This window comes from Pyricularia grisea (assembly GCF_004355905.1).
Source record: "Pyricularia grisea strain NI907 chromosome Unknown Pyricularia_grisea_NI907_Scaffold_2, whole genome shotgun sequence".
Lineage (NCBI taxonomy): Eukaryota > Fungi > Ascomycota > Sordariomycetes > Magnaporthales > Pyriculariaceae > Pyricularia > Pyricularia grisea.
The window spans coordinates 6352194-6368553 of NW_022156717.1; the positions used below are offsets into that span (position 1 = coordinate 6352194).

A 16360-nucleotide genomic window follows, 5' to 3' on the forward strand; every position below is an offset into this window, starting at 1 on the left:
TGGACTAGCATCTTGAGCCTATATTTTTAGCAAGAGACACCCTTAGGCAAATTAACACAATCAACCGCCTTGCCACCTCCAGTCACAGTCACACCCTCCCAACTCCAGTCATGGCAGTCACCTAGCCCACACCTGATCGAGACGTTGGCAGCACCGCCATCCACCGTGCCCGTGACGTTCTGCATCTTCAAGTTGAATATGGTGACGCCGTTGGGAGGCGTGGCGGTCTGATCTCTGCTGTCAAAGGCCTGGTTGACCACGATCCCAGACCCGGGGGCCCCGCCGCCGTTGATGATTATGTTGCGGAAAGTGACGTCCTTTATGGAGCCGGAGCCGCCTGCGTAGCTCTGTATTTGAATAGCGGCCACTCCTGCCTTTTCAATGGTGGTGTCTGAAACGGTGATATTGGAGATTGTGGTTACGGACTTGCCGACAGGGCCGATGGTGATGCCGCTGCCGCTGGAGCAGAGACCGTTGGTGAACGCAATGTTCTGTGTGGAAGAATTTCGGTTAGTTACATGTTGTGGACGCCGTCACTAGGAATATGTTGACTGGGGAAAAAAGGAGATATGACACCAAATGAATAGTCAGTCAGGTTTCTGGATGACTGCACTTACGCTTCCACTATCCACCGTTACGCAGTTGTCCTGTCCCCGCACAGCCGAACCATCAATGGCTACGTTGCTGCTGTTTGAAATGGTGAAGCCAGCCGCGTCTCTGCCGAGATCACTACCAGCACCACCATCAATGCTCACATTCCTGATGGACAGGTTCTGCACATTGTTGAGCAAAAGCCCATGTGCAGGAGCGTTCCTGATGTTGAGGCCTACGATTGAGGAGTCAACGAGGTTCTGGAGGTGGAACAGAGATACTGATTTTCCGATGCCAGCCTGGTTTTGGACTCCCAGACCGTTGAACGTGCAGTCCTGGTCACAGCGGATATTTATCCTTGAACCCGAAATGGAAAAGACGTGGCCGTCTCCCTCTGCATGGTCAAAGCTTGTGGTTCCACGGAAAATGACCTGGAAAATTTGCCGTCAGTTTCGACTTTCTACAGCTGCTCTTCTGCCATCAAGGTTTTTTTGGGGGTTTTTTTTGGATCAACTTACAGTGGAACCATCTTGGAGGTTTGTCAAATCCAGAATCTGCCCGGCGGATATCTTCATCGCCGAGATGACCAAGGACGAACATGAGGTCTTGGACTTGCCGATCCTGGCGATGCCATCGGACCCGCCAAACACGCACTCTTGGCCCACATCGACCGCGCCCACGGGGATGCACCTCACCACCTGCGAGATTGCCGCAAGGACCACTGTGCTCCGGATAAACATCTTGGCATCCAAAAAAAGATAGGTTACCTGATGGGATTGATCTTTTCTGATGTTGGCTTTTGTCTAAATAACTCCCGAGCCTTGGCAAGAATAGACGACCCTCTTATATACCCATTTTGGACGGAAAGGTCGGGTGAGACGCAGCCTCTCTACGTCACTTCCGTATCCTTTGCTGAAGAACGCCCACGGGCTTGGGAAAAGGATCAGGATATCATGATGGGATGAAAGCCTACGACATGGTTGGTCCGAGGAAACGGCAACGCACAGATGGTCCAAGGGTTCCCTGCCAATGCATCGAGATGTTTACCCAAGGCATTGTGCTTTGTGAGTGCAGACACTGAACAAGCTGAAAACAAGTAAAAGATACAAGGTCGACAGATAAACAAGGAAAAGAGCTACTTTGTATCATCATGATGGGATGGATGTAAACTCCAAACTCAACCCCAGATCTACCAGGGTTAGGGTCGAGGGTTGAACGTTTCGGCAGACCCCAAAATATCGGTCATCTCTCCGTAGATATTGCCTTGGCGGCTCCAATTCAGCTTGGCATTTGCGGAGTACATTTGGTCCCCCATCAAGCCAAGAGAAAGAAAAATTTTGATGTCGGTTTCTTGGGGGGTGACGCTTACCCGTTCCGTCTTCATATTGCACGCTGCTGTAGATGGGTGCTTGAAGGTTGGGCTGGTGACTGCAATGGCTGTGCGGAGAAAAGACATGTGAGATTTTTTTCGTTCTCCCGGTCTTTTTCTTCCTTATGTGAGCAAAAGAATCTCAGATCTCAAGGTTGAGTTGAACATATTTATTATGCCACGAAATGAGTCGCAAGGCTTGGTTGAACTTGGCTTCTCTGGGAGCCCAAGCTGGGGCTATGCAGAAGATAACAAGTCTAGACTTTGGTATGTGGCCCGGAGTTCTAGACCTGACCCATCTTTCCCATGTTCTAGAATTAGTGCTGGACATGAACTGAACCCGACAATCATCCGGACTCGTTCTTATAAAGTGGCGCCATTTGCGGAGAAGCACTGCAACCACATGCGGGGGAGTTTGTTGTGTTTTCTTTTTCTTTTTTTTTCATGGCTCCAGGGTATCGGATTGGTTTGCTTGGCTGCTTGGCTCTCGTTGGCCTTGGTTGGGTCTCGAAGATACACTAGGCATCGGGCGCTAGCAGCTTAGCCCAGCCACCAAAAGTTCTTGTTTGGACTTCTTTTGTAGGTAACGCAGCTTACAGTCCACTGCATCCCTCTCGCATCCATCCATCCATTTTCAGCTTTTGCACATGCTGAAGAGGGTGTGAAAACGATAGTAAGACGAGCTACGTCACCTACTTCATAAAATAAAACGGGATCATGTCGGCCAGAAGACTGCTTTCCAACCTTGTCTCTTTATTTGCTTTCCAACCTTGTCTCTTTATTTGCTTTCAGCTCATCCCATTTTTCTGCCTCGTTCGTCCCATCACCGTCCTTAACCCATTTCTGCCTCTTGGGTCTGCGGCAGGGCAAAAGAAAAAAGAAATTAAAGATACAAAAAAAAAAACAAAAAAAAAAGGGAATACCAAGGACCCCCAGCAAGTGCCCCACGGTGTCACGCGCACATCTGCAAAAACTTGTACAACATAACAACCATCTTGGTTCCTACTTTCCCCGGCCCTCTTCCCCAGTTCACCCTTTCCAGTCTCCAGGTTTTATGCCTTGGCGCGGGGTTGCCAACCAATAAAGCTTGAAATGGGATATTCATCTCCAGCAGTCAGGCCTGGGCGAATGGGTAACGCCGAGCTGATTGTGGATGGTTGTTTTCCTTGGCGAAGATGACCTCTTTTCTTTTGGCGGTACGGTACTGCATGTCGGTCTGTTTTTTTTCTTTCTTCTTTTTGCCCCTCGTTTGTCTAGGCGACTTAAGATCAAGGGTTTTTGAGGAGGGGTGCAATGGTCTATAAAACTTGTGGCTGCTGACCGTTTGAAGATCAGAGGAAATGGGACGAGGCTTTCCCTTCTTCCCTCTTCGTCTGGTATCTTGTTTTGACAGCCGCCCTTGACCGGTACGTCGACCAGCATCCCCCTTGTGAATTATTTTTTGTTATTGAGCATCTCTCAAAGCTTTACTTCTTACTGCCCCTCGTATTTTGCCTATTTATTGGAAAATCCTCTTCCATCATGGGTTGGTCTCACGCCGCGGGGACGAATGATCCCCCCGAGGTCCGCAACTGGACCATTCACTGGATCGCTCTGGTGGCATCATGTGCAGCTCTTGCAAGTAAGTATCTTGATCAACCTCGACCCTGAAAACCATCAATCTCAATGCTGACAAAACTTTACCATAATAGTGGGCTACGACAGCGCCGTCATCGGTGGCACCATGGCCCTGGACTCGTTCAAACGAGACTTTGGCTTCAACGACATCCCGGCCTCGCTCCGTGACGCCCACAGCGCCAACATCGTCAGCACCTTCCACGTCGGCTGCTTCTTCGGCGCACTCTTCACCTTCCCCGTTGCCGAGAGGATCGGCCGACGCTGGGCCATCTTGATCGCCTGCCTCATCTTCATGGTCGGCGGCAGCATGATGGCCGCCGCCGACGGCAAGGTCGCCATGATCATCGCCGGCCGCGCCATCGGCGGTCTGGGCATCGGGTCCGCGTCGCTCGTCGTCCCCGTCTACATCGCAGAGACCTCCCCTCCCAGCGTCCGCGGCAGGCTGGTCGGCATCTTCGAGGTCGCGTCGCAGTCCGGCGGCATGCTGGGCTTCTGGATCAACTACGCCACCGACCGCACCATCGACGTCGGGAACAAGGCCCAGTGGGTTGTGCCTCTGGCCCTGCAGCTCCTCCCCATCATCATCCTCGCCGCCGGCATCCTCTTCTGCCCCGAGTCCCCGCGCTGGCTTGCCCGTGGCGACAAGTTCGAAGAGGCAGAAAAGGTCCTGGTCTACCTGCGCAACCTGCCCGCAGAGCACGAGTACATCCGGACCGAGATGGCGGCCATCAGGGCACAGGTCGAGGAGAGGAGCACGATGCGCATGAGCAAGAAGCAGCAGTTCGCCAAGGTGTTCCAAAAGGGCACTCGGAACCGCATCGCCATCGGCGCCGCCCTCATGTTCCTGCAGAGCTTCACTGGCGTCAACATCATGACCTACTACTCGCCCCGCATCTTTGAGACGTTGGGCATCACAGGTACCGCCACCAAGCTGTTCAGCACGGGCATCTATGGCGTGGCCAAGATGCTGGGCATGCTCGCCTTCACCTTCTTCGTCGTCGAGGGCATCGGCCGCAGGAAGGGTCTGATCTGGGGCGCCTTCCTGGGCTGCCTGCCGCTCTTTTACGTCGGCGGCTACGTCATGAAGGCCGACCCGCTCAGCCGTGCCGCCCAGGGCGACCTGGTTCAGGATGGGTGGGGATACTTTGCCATGGTCTGCATCTACCTCAACGCCTTCATTATCTGTGCTACCTGGCAGGGGATCACCTGGACGTATGCAGCAGAGATCTTCCCGCTCGACATCCGCATGCTATGTGTTGCCTTGACCACTGCCACCACCTGGCTCGGTTCATTTGTTGTCGCTCGCGCCACCCCCTACATGATCACCGACCTTGGCTACGGTACCTACTTCATGTTTGGTGGGTTTGTGGTTGCCATGGGTATTTGGGCGTTTTTCTTTGTGCCCGAGACGAGAGGTAAGCCTGGTTTTTCATTACTCTTTGTATTTCATGTTTCTAGTGTGAGCGTACTAACAAGTATTTTCCACGTCAACAGGCATCTTCATCGAGCAGATGGACGCCCTCTTCGCCAAGCCCATGCACAAGGCGGTTTGGGACCAGCTCCGCGGCAAGCCTGTCGTGGTCGACTCGGCAGATTCCATCGCCGCCAAGAAGGATGGAGATGCCGAGTCCATCGACGAGAAGAAGGAGAAGGATGTTGTCCATGTTGCATAGCACTGTTAGTCTCGGAGTCGAGAACAAAGAATTATGATCTTGTTTTTTTTTCGGTGTGCTTTAGCTGGTCCATGAACATCGTCTCTCGCTTTTGAGGATATATATACCTTGTGTGATCTTGGGTCGGTATAGGCACTTTGTGAAGATCTACCTCCAAATACAGGACGCGGCCCGTTGTAAAAACCCCCGACTGCTCATTTGCGTATCCCGTGTTTTTTTTTCTTGGGTTTGCTGCCTATCAGTACCCCGACCTCGCCGCCTCCTCCCTCTGCGCCCGACCAGGCTCATCTTCATACTCGACGACGGCCTCCTCGCGCCCAAACACCTGGTCCGCAAAATCCACAAACAACCTACCCGGAAAACCCCCACCACCCTGCGACCTGACCCGCAGCATATCCAAACACAACCCCACCAACCTCACCACCAGCGGCGCCATCCGCGTGACGTTCAACGCAAACGGCACCCCCGTCTCGAAGCCCGGGCTCGCGACCCTGCGCATGGCGCAACACATGTCAAAGACGCAGTTTGCGAGCTGGAAGCACGACCCGCCGGGCCCGTCGCCCCTGTGCAGCCGCAGCGCCTCGAACAGCACGCCGTAGACCGTCGCCTGCACCGCGGTCGCCGTCCAGTCGGCCGGGGCGGTGCGCGTCGCTGTGCTCGGGGGAGTAGGAGGAGGTGGTGGTGGTAGCGGCGGTGGTGCCATGTCGGCGATGGCGGCGCCGAGCAGCCGCACGTGCGCGTCCATATAAGATAGCAGTCGTTGCATGTCGGTAACCTTGGCGCGTGTTTCGGGGTGGGTAAACGTCACGCCGTCGAGGGCGGTGCCGAGGTCGGAGTGGGTGAGGATGTTGGTGCGCCAGGTTTGATGTTGCGAGGCGAGTGGGTGTGTCGTCATGCTGTCGTTGATGACTTTCCATTCCGAGGTTATGAGGAGGTGGCTGCGGGTAGGGAGGATGGTTTGTTAGGGAGATGGGCTGGAGTTGCTGTTGGTCATGCAGAGACTGGTCGGCTGTCTGGGAAGGATACAGACTTACTGGAAGCCTCGGGCCTTGCGGACCAGGGGGATGTCCTTGTGCCGTCGAAGGTGCTCGACGATGAACTGTTGGCCAGACATTGTGCTTGCCTGTTTTTGGCTTTCCTTTTCGACAGTGGCCACTTCAAAGCACATTTATCCTTACTATTGCTCGTGCATACTTCCCCATGATGCAGCCGCAAGCGATTTTCATCATGTGGGTATTTATACTCTCTGAGTAAGTTGATCACATCCAGAAACAGTTGTCGTATTCGCGAGTATTATTTTCCATGCAAACAAAGTAACCGACACGCAGCTTCCTGGAGACTGTGATTCAGAGGCATCAACTTAATCAAGGTTATTTGGGATGCTGGATATAGGCCATACCAAAGCAGATGACAGTGCAAAGACTCGAGACCAGGAACAAAGAAAACATGTCGCGCCTTGATCTACCCGAAATAACCAACATAACAACTCGTCTTTCTGCTCATTGCATTCCAAACTCCCCATCGATCCCGGGCACAAAGTTCTCTGCGCCATCCCCAGAGAAAAACTCGGTTCCATTGATCTGCTGCGTCGCACCACCGTTGAAAGCATGTGCAGGGACCGCCCCCGCAAAGTGATACTGCATGTTTGGCGCAGTAGTCCAGAGCGCAGGCGTCATCTGAGCCTGCACCGGGTAGAGGTGCAGGCAGTTCATGTCCTCTGGCACGTGCATTCCGTAGCCGTGAGCCGGCATTGCAGGTGAAAAGCTAGCCTGTCGACCGATGGGCATTGCAATAAACTGCTGCCCGCCGTTTGCCGGCTGCATGTTGAGCTGATGCATGGGAAACTGTTGTTGCTGATGGCGAGGAGATGGCTGCGACATAGGGTTAACATGACCAGATGCGGAAATGGTCGTGAATGAGGAGGCTGTAGGCTGGCGAGAAGCACTCCCTGAAGGGGCTGAGAAGTGTGTCGAGGAGCCACCGACGCGCGAAGATGAATGGTGTCCGCTGCCCGTCAGGCTCGATGATGCGTCGCTCTGAGGGCCGTCGCGAAGGCTGGCCCAGGTTCGAAATGTCTGCTGCACCACGTTTCTGAGGCGCTCCATTGTGTTCTGATCCGCCTGCAGTGCAATGTCACCCTGACGGACCTTGTGGCTGAGTATGTTTACAAAAATGGAGGCGAACTCTTCGCTCTCTCTGGTCGGAGGACCACCTGAGTCAATTGGAAGTCCGTCATACCCTATTGGATTCGTCATGTTAGTTGGAATTGCACCTCGTGGACAGTCTCACGGTTGTCTGAGCTTACATGGTGTCGTGGGCTTCTCTTTGCCTGGGAACAGTATCGTCCAGATCTCGAACCACTTCTCAAGTTTGTGGGCCTCCTGTGGCTTCTTCCGGTTTTGCCTGTCTAGAGACGCCCATTGTGTTGTGCTTATGCCCTCTCGTAGGTTGGGATCACCTTTTTGACATGGCTCGTCTGTCCTCGAGTGCTCTTCTAGCTTGACTGACGCCTCCCTGCTTTGGCCTCGAAAGATCTTGTAGCATCTCTGGCACTGAACGACAGTATGTTTGCGTTTTAGGTGTTCCCTATGTAAACCAAAGAAGGTCAGCATTTTTTTTTTGGCTGGGTCTACGAAAAAAAACACGAAAAGAAAACAAAATATTGGCTGCAAAGGTCACTCGCTCACTTTAACCTCTGGATGGTCTTGAAGCCTGGCCCTGCACAGGGTCTGTAGTAGTCATTTTTCGTAGTGGCCGTCGTGGCATTGTGCTGAATCCCATACTTGATTGGGTTCAATTTGTGGAAAGGACACGCCAGGAGGGGCGAGCTGGGACTCTCTGGGTTGCCGTTGGTGTTTCCAAACTCTCTCTCGTCGTCGTCATCATCGCCGTCGCCGTCGCCAGCACCACCGCCGCCAGAGCTCGCTCGTCGCCGGCGTTTGCGTGGAGTTGTAGGCGACAGATTCGCACTCGCCGAGGATCCCGGTCGCAGACCATCCGAATGCTGAGGTCCAGACTCGGGTGAAGTTCCACACTGCCACATTTCAACCTTGGACCGTACCGCGGAGCTGAAGGAATGGTGCAGGAGAGGGATGAGATAGGCGGCCAGTGCTAGGTCTCCATCCACGGCGGCAATGATGGCAGCGTCGAAGCTATCATCCTCCCCACTCCACTCGTCGGTATACTGGTCCTCCTCGTCAGCCATACAGGATTCGTCCTCGCTCGCTTCGGAGCCTAGTGCCGCCCTAGCCCCGCGAGACGATGGGGGCAAGCTGGCCCAGCCTCCCATCGCCTGACCTGAGTCGCTTTCCGACTTCCGATCACGCCCCGAATGCAACGGTCTCAGGGCAACTGGGTATGTCGGGCGCTCCGACGACTGTCTACGAGACCGGACCGGTGCACTCCTGTAAATGCAGCTGGATATTAGTTTCTATTTGAATTTGAGTATGTAGGGAGGGTAAAAGAGTATGTGCTTGGCAGGAGCTGCAAATAATCGCAAAAAAGGGCGTACGTACTCTTCATCCCACTTGTTGTCACGAAACTCCTTCTTGCAGCTCTCCGGATAGCTGCAGTCTTCAACATCCCTCTCTTGAGACGCAGAACCCGTGCCCCACGAGCTGACCGAAGACGATGTCTTGTAAGTTGAGGCATCTGTTACTGGCGTGGATGACCTCGAGGTCTCACTAGCGGCGATAGCGAACTGTGGTGAGGGTTTTCCAGAGCAATACACTGCTTCTTTGGTATGAATAGTCCCTTTAAGTCGAAGAACACCAGCCAGTGAGGTCTGGCCTCTACTGTTCAAGTGTTGTGACATTTTGCTTCTGGCTTTTGTCTGTGTATGATAGGAGCGGTAACGTCCTTCCCACTGAGCAGCTCTGCGAGAATTGGAACAATGCCAACTTAAGGAGTTAAAGAGGAACGAAGTGGACAAATGGTATAGGGATAAACACAAGGTGCGAGAAGCGTGACATTATGGCACATCATGCTTCTTAAAACCAAAAGCCGCACCTCTCTCCCCTCCCCATCCCTCCTGGCCTAACTTCATGATCACCACGTACCGGGCCGGAGATAGAGACGTTGCGCTGGCATTTTGTTTTTTGCCATCATTGCGATCTGACGCAGCTGCGACGGGAAAAAAAAGTCAATGGGCCTAGAAATGGCGGCCAGCCTGACCACCGATGTAGAGTTGTCCAACGAGGTGAAGGAGGCTGAGAAGACGGAAAAAAGGTACTTATAGCACCGGCAAAGGTGAAGCGTGAGGTGGGTAGTGGTGTGGATATGGATGTGGGTGTGAATGACGGGCAAGCTTTTGCCCCTCCATGTCCAATCAGAGGTTTCCAGATTCCTCGACAACGCGGTCCCAATAGCCCCCAGACCTGCGCCTGCCGCTGCAAGAAAGCTGCATGCCGCGCGATTTCGTGCGTTTGGCTCTCGCGCAACTGCGATGGAGTAGGATCTGCAACGAATCAGATCGAGTCGTACCATCGCCGTTGCGAGACTGCTCTATCGTGTCAACACACTTACCTCAAAGCCGGGCTTGGCGTGGGAAAATATTATAAAACGCAATATCGGAGCATGTCTTGACTCCGACAATCGGATGTGGGACTACTTTTGGTTGTTGAAAAATCCATAGGAGCTGAATCTGCGACGAATGATTTGTTTACCTACATATTTAACGACAAGTCCGGAAATCTAGCATGTACTCGACATACCTTTTCCGCAACAGTGTTATGGAATTTTTATATGTAACCCGACTTTGCTGGAAAGCGAGCAAATTGATGGTATACGCTCAAGTTAGCAAGAGTTCCTAAATGTCTAACCATATTGACAGCTCTTATTTTCCGAGTCCAGTCTTATATTTTGTGTCGAGTATTATTATCTTGTTGGTGCAGGTTCAGAAATTGTACGTACGCACCTATGCGAGAGATAACTGCTTTACGACATGTCAAGGTAAACATACCGTGAGAAAACTCAAGAACAAAGAGCAGGCCTGTAATGTCACATCACTCTGGCAGCTTGGAGACTCGTTAGATGGTATACTACTGCCTTCTTGACAACCCAAGGATATACACCACATCCGCAAGCAACACCCATCTTTGCCCACAACTGCGGCTCCAACCAAACTGCGGTTAGAAGTGCAATGATTAAGCAGAGCCTCCTCACGTGAGAAACCCGCTCAGCATGTCTCAGAACAGTCGGCAGCTAGGGACTCTTGGCCGAAGCTTCGTCCGAGCTGCCGGGCCGACGTGCATTTCCTCTGCAGGCAGGCAGTCCCGTCGAAGCCAGTAGGTTGCTGACGGCCGCGCAACTGGCTCCACTCTGTAGAAATGTTCTCTTTTTTGGCGATGAGAATTGACCGATATATAGTGTTGTCAGCTCAAAAGTCGAAGAAATCGGAGAATATTTGATGGATAATTTGTGGTAATCAAGATAGGTACCTTAGGTACGTCGTGTCCGTGACCCCCGGCTTGATACGACGTCGCTGGGCAACATACTTCAGACAGACATTTTTAGTAAAGAAACAACTGCACAAACGTCCCCGTCGGGATGTGGGGATAATTTCCTCGAGTTGTCCGTGGCATTTCATCAATGTCACTCTCTGATACGTCAATTACGTCCGCATTGGTATTTTGGTTTATTTTCCTTCTGCGCATCTACCCACAGCATTCACGAATAGATTGATGCTTGGGCGGGTTGGGTAGGTACGAAGTAAGGTAGGTAAGTAGGTAGGCAGGGGTGAGAGGGTGACAGAAGAAGGCGACGACCGAACGCTGACAAAATTAGGTACATTACTACGAGGTACCCATCCAAGCCATCCCACTGTCCGTGGTGTTATAAGCAAGGATTACATGCACACTGCTAGCTAGCGTTCACACCGTATTCATGTATCTATGCACGGTCTACTTGCTGTCGCGATATACTTGGAATCACAGTGCCAATTATCTCCATCCCCAGGTGCGTATCAATCCCTGCCTGTACATGTAGTGGGTACATTCTTAACTGCAGCGGCGTTGGTTGCATTGCACCACCTATACACCCAGCAAGCCAGACATCAGCTCCAAAGAAAACGGCCGCCACGAAATTTGAGACAAGAAACTCAGCCATCAAATCATTCAATCAACCGAGCTTCAAGACTTGCTGCAGTCCACGCTCGTTTTTGCTTCTTCATTCATTTACCTCTGCAAGGCATTGATTGATCTGCCGTTTCACACCAAGCCTTCTCCGCACTTTGACATCTACAAAGACCCCGCCGTTGCCTATCGCCCTGTACGACGTTATTCATTGGGCAGCTACTGCATCCACAATCGCGACTCTCCCTCAGGCCCTTGACACTAGGTGCGCGTGCTGCTTGAGGTACTTGACACGGCCGATTGCAGGAACGGCGATTTTCCTTCGCAAACGACATTCGACGACTCTGCCGTATCCCATGTCTGCGACGAATCGATAGAGGCTTGCTCCAACGCGACGGCGTCGGGAGCCCGCGACCGCTTCAACAATGCTTTCGCACCTTCGTTTCCACAGACGGGCTCCCTCGAACCCAACATCACCAATCCCAGACCAAGGGAGCCCTTGGGAAACAAATCAGAACCAAGACCTCCCTCAGCCCATTCAAGATGCACCTTCACAGCAAGGTTCGCGCCCTCGCTCTTCGCATGCGGCGACCGGTGCACCGCCAACGCTCCCACCAATACCTCGAGTCACGTCCGAGAGCGAAATGCTTTTCGACAAGAGCGAGCAACAGAGTACGACTTTAGCACATTCAAAATCACCCCCGCAACATCGCGCCTCCAATGGCGGGGGTGGTGAGAGGGAATCGGGTTTCATGGGGGGTGTTGCGCTGCAGAACTACCGTCTGAGTCTCCAGCAGGCTCAACAGCACGCTGCCAATGCACCCAGCACGACCACGGTACCGAGACTGCCGGAAAGCGCCCTTACACGATCGAAACCGCCACCTCCGCCAATTAATACCGGTCGCCCTTCGCAGCCCAAGGCATCCTCTTTCGTTGCCCCGACTGAACTTTACGGGTCGCAGTCAGGCAGTAGTAGAAGACCAGCTGGGACCAGGCTGGCAACTGAGCCGGCCACTCTGGCACAGCTTAATGGCGTAGGTTTATCGCCGGTGATTGAGCCACAAAAACCAAAGAAGGGTTTACCATTTCTAAAGAATCCAATGTCGACGCTGCTCGCGCGACGAAAAACGGCGCAAAACGCAGCCGATATCGCGCCTATCCTAAAATCAACGCGCACCTCAGAACCGGTATATGACCCAAGGATAAGGGGCACACGGGTACACGATTTCAGCGCGCCGCGCCCTCGGCGTGTCGTGTCGACCATGCCAGACCAGATGGCAGCACCAACTACGGCTCCCCCGCCGCCGCCAGCACCGACTACGGAGCCTCCGGCACCACCGCAGAGATCCCTATCAGGTAACATCCCCGACCTTCAAGACATAGGTAAAGCTGTGACACAGTCTCCGGACGAGGACGTTCCACCCGAGATTCCAGCACGTGCTTCAAGCAGACCCACTTCAAAACACCACTCCGAAGCTGCTTTGCAAGCCACGGCGTCAGAAGAAGCAAATCGGGAAAAAATGGGTGACGTTTCCGAGATTGATGATCAGGTGAGGCGGTTTTCCTTGGAGGAGAGGACGGTGTCCGCCGGCTCAGTACCACCAGTCCCGCCAAAGTCCAAATCAAGGATTGCGCCAGAGAAAGGCGCGGTTCCCCAACCAAAGGCCAGTCCTTCAATGAGAACCATTATGTCTCGCAATGCATCTGCTTCTGCCCGATCCATTCGGGACGGGACTTTGACCGCTCTTCCGAAGCATATGAAGAGCACATCATCACGATTCAGTTTCGACATGGTTGGTGCCGCAAAACAGGAAAAACTACTCGAAGAGCGCCATCGGCAACGGGAGTTGGAGCGGCAGGATGATGAACCTGACGAACCTGGGTATCGCGACTCTAGGTTTGACGATATTGACGATTTTGACTACGACGCCATGATGGATGACGATGGCTTCGAAGAAAGGATACCGGGCGTCAACACTGATGCCGAGGATTTCGACTATATGTATGGTGAAGAGGAGATACCTATGACAGGGGAGGATGACTATCTCTCGGGGGCTGGCGATAATGGTTTTGAGTCTGAGGAGGCCAGGCTGGATCCTGATAATGACCAGGAGAACTTTTCTGGGTTTGTCTTCCAAAGATCAAATCCGGTCTCGACTCTGACTAGCCCAACTACACCTGGGATGCTCGTCACACCAAGAGACGACAGTGGAAAGGTGATTGGTTTTGCCATGACGAAAGACTCCGGCACCCCAGGTCTACATGGCCAGCATCTACTATCACCTTCACTTCATGAGGCCCCAATCGCTTCTCCCAGAAGCGAAACTGCGATTTCCGGACTCGGAATCGTCAACTTTCCGCCAACGTCCTTGGGAGAAGAAGAGGAATTTCTGCAGAGTGAAGTTCATGAACAGCAGCAGGCCTCGACCTTTGGAGTGCAAGCACCGAAAGCCAGGGGCGACGAACTCTACTACGACGGAGGCTTTGTCGGAGATTTTGCTGATGAGCTTAACTTTGAGCATCAAAATCCTAGTGGCGAACCTTTTGACGAGTCCATTTTCGATCTTGACGATACGGATCGATATGGCCGTCCACTACCGGGAGTGTTCGCACAGGTACAGGCCCAGCGCGCAGCGGAAAGGGAAGCTTCGGCAGCAAAGAGAGAATCGGACCAGACCTCTCACTTGTCGGGGCAGTCTATCTTGTCACAGTCGCCAAGGGCTTCTTCTATTAGCACTAGCTTGGCGGCGGCTCCAGCATATGAAGAAGTCGGCGGCCCATCAGCCAAGGCCGATGCCGAGTCGTCGGTAAATGTAGATCAGCCTTCGGAGGAGTTAGGGCCTAAACTGGTGTCCCCTGCCCCTTCCAGTCGGGATGCCCTCTATCAGGCGGCACTTGCAGAGGCAGCCAACAAGGCTGCAGCTTCTGGAAAGTTTCGTCGCGACTCGTCACCGCCACCTATTCCAACAGATCTTCTTGTGACGTCGCCCACAACTGGGTCTGAGGCGCCACCATCTGGACGATCAGGCATTGATGCTTTTGCGGATGACGATATTTATCAAGACGACCCCTATTCTCAGCCCATGGACGATTATGATGATATGGATGGATATGAATTTGATGACGACGACATAGTTGCCGAGGCTAACGCCTCCGCACTTGCCAATGACCAAGATGGCTTCTATGGGCAAGAGTTTGGATTCTACTCGAATGCGCCATCCCAGTACGGTCAGCATGGGCACAATTACGCAAGCGGTTCCAACAGCCATGCCGCACTTAGCAAAGAGAATCTTTACGAATATGCAAACGGAGGCTTTTTCGGGCCGTCGGGTGGTCTCGAGCGAAGCAAAAGCGGACGCGTCGTCTGTCGGGAACCAAACCTCACCCCCATTACAGAACGGTCCGAATACTCGAATAGGAACTCCATTATGTCACTAGGCCTACCGTCCGCCAGCCTCAACAGTGCGCATCCGGATCGCAACTTGCATAGTCCAGGTCTTGCCCAGCTTGCCATGATGGACGACGGTGATATGTCTCTTTCGTCGCTGTTGCGACTACGGTCACGTGCATTTGGTGGCTCGCAAGCCAGCCTGGTGAGCAGTCGTGGAGACGGCGGCAGCCCCCGCTCCGAAAGGCCTGCAGATGGTCTAGTCTCACCGTGGTCGCCGCCCGGGCAGGGTCCTCCGCTTTCCGCAGGTCTGCCCTACCTCGGCGTTAACCACGGACGCAAGAATTCTGTCCTGTCGGCTCATAGTAGAGACTCGGATGCGGGCAGCATGGCGGGGAGCCCTACCATGACCATGAACATGTCATTCCCGACCCCACAGTCGCCGTCATCTCTGGCGCCACCTTCGAGATCCCTGTCGTCGCCTACGAGGCCCGTGTCGTTGTCATTCTCGACTCCTTCATCACACATTGCTCAGATGCTGCACTCCCCATCCAATCTCCCCTTGGGCCGCATGTCCACGGGTGGCCCTGGGTCTGACGACTCCAGGCCGGGAATCCGCATGAGGAGCCCATCTCTGGACGACAACCGTATTTCGCTCCGGAGCAACAGCAACATTGGCTTTGCTCATCCAGCCGCGCCATCTTCTTCGTCGCCCTTATCCCTGAGTTCTGTGTTTTCCACCAACCATCGTGGCAAAGGAGTAGACGTGGCTGGGCATGGACAGGTACATGCCGACGACAACCAGGGGGACTCACATCGGGATGAGGATACGGCTAAAACGAAACGAAATACATTCGGCGAAGTAATACTGGACGAAGAGGCTCTCAGGCGCATGATGGCATAATAACCAATAGAACAGTAGAGTTAGCACATTTATCTCGGGTGTTTTCTTGATCGCTGCTATTTTTTTTTCATTCTGTTATTGGATTTTTGATTGTATAAAGTAAAGCGTTTGGATACATCAGCAAGCATCAGTTTTGGAATCTGGAATTGGAAACCACCCCCGTTAATGCCATCATAGGGCAGTGGAATGATGACGAATTATCAATCAACTTCGTTCATGTGGAGGGTACTTATTCATTAAATCAGTCATAGCCACTACATTAGCCTTTTGTGTGACAAGAAATTGTTGTCTCTATGTTCATATGTGAATATGTCTGGCTGTACCTATCTACAGTAGATATACCGAGGCAAAATAGCGTTGTTGCCACCGAAAAGGACAATTCTTTTTGTATTTTTAAATAAAATACATCATTCGCGGGGAATATATCTCGATGATGCAAAAAGTTCCACCTTGACAATCTGTAGGCGATCGATATGAATTTCATCGAGTCGCCATCATGTCAATCATCAAGTCACTGACTATGAGAACCCCGTGAGGTACTTGAGGTACCTTGGCAGGGTAGCTTACGAATCGCGGAGGACCACACAATTTGCATCATACTGGAATCTGCCAAGGCGATCAGTACCCAAGGGAGGCGAACATGGTCGAAAATCTTACAACTTTTTTTTTTTTTTTTTTTTTTCGAAAATAGAAAGAAAGAAGCATTTCAGAGTAAACTTCTCCACGTGTCAAGTTTGGTTGACAATT

The 16360-nt window shown here is 52.7% G+C and overlaps 5 protein-coding genes across 5 annotated transcripts; 2 read left to right on the forward strand and 3 right to left on the reverse strand.

Annotated features, from left to right (window-relative positions):
* Window positions 1-26: 26 nt before the first annotated feature.
* PgNI_04461 (uncharacterized protein) lies at window positions 27-1331 on the reverse strand (the record flags this gene model as incomplete). Its single annotated transcript, XM_031124506.1, has 3 exons — window positions 27-491; window positions 618-1022; window positions 1110-1331. The coding sequence occupies 3 exons, from the start codon at window positions 1329-1331 to the stop codon at window positions 27-29; spliced, it is 1092 nt and encodes a 363-aa protein (XP_030984159.1).
* Window positions 1332-2819: 1488 nt separating this feature from the next.
* On the forward strand, window positions 2820-5412 carry PgNI_04462 (uncharacterized protein). The gene is made up of 3 exons (XM_031124507.1): window positions 2820-3581; window positions 3652-4992; window positions 5072-5412. Exons 1-3 carry the CDS (start codon window positions 3482-3484, stop codon window positions 5248-5250), a joined length of 1620 nt encoding a protein of 539 aa, XP_030984162.1. The 5' UTR covers window positions 2820-3481; the 3' UTR covers window positions 5251-5412.
* On the reverse strand, window positions 5298-9390 carry PgNI_04463 (uncharacterized protein). The gene is made up of 5 exons (XM_031124508.1): window positions 8766-9390; window positions 7938-8654; window positions 7556-7836; window positions 6285-7489; window positions 5298-6188 (listed from the first exon to the last, which is right to left on the reverse strand). Exons 1-4 carry the CDS (start codon window positions 9062-9064, stop codon window positions 6750-6752), a joined length of 2037 nt encoding a protein of 678 aa, XP_030984161.1. The 5' UTR covers window positions 9065-9390; the 3' UTR covers window positions 5298-6188; window positions 6285-6749.
* An 866-nt stretch (window positions 9391-10256) lies between these two features.
* On the reverse strand, window positions 10257-10744 carry PgNI_04464 (uncharacterized protein; the record flags this gene model as incomplete). The annotated part of the gene is made up of 2 exons (XM_031124509.1): window positions 10257-10584; window positions 10689-10744. Coding segments are annotated over 2 exons (204 nt in total), but the record flags the coding sequence as incomplete, so codon positions are not given.
* A 1002-nt stretch (window positions 10745-11746) lies between these two features.
* On the forward strand, window positions 11747-15613 carry PgNI_04465 (uncharacterized protein; the record flags this gene model as incomplete). Its single annotated transcript, XM_031124510.1, has 1 exon — window positions 11747-15613. The coding sequence occupies one exon, from the start codon at window positions 11747-11749 to the stop codon at window positions 15611-15613; it is 3867 nt and encodes a 1288-aa protein (XP_030984163.1).
* Window positions 15614-16360: the final 747 nt, after the last annotated feature.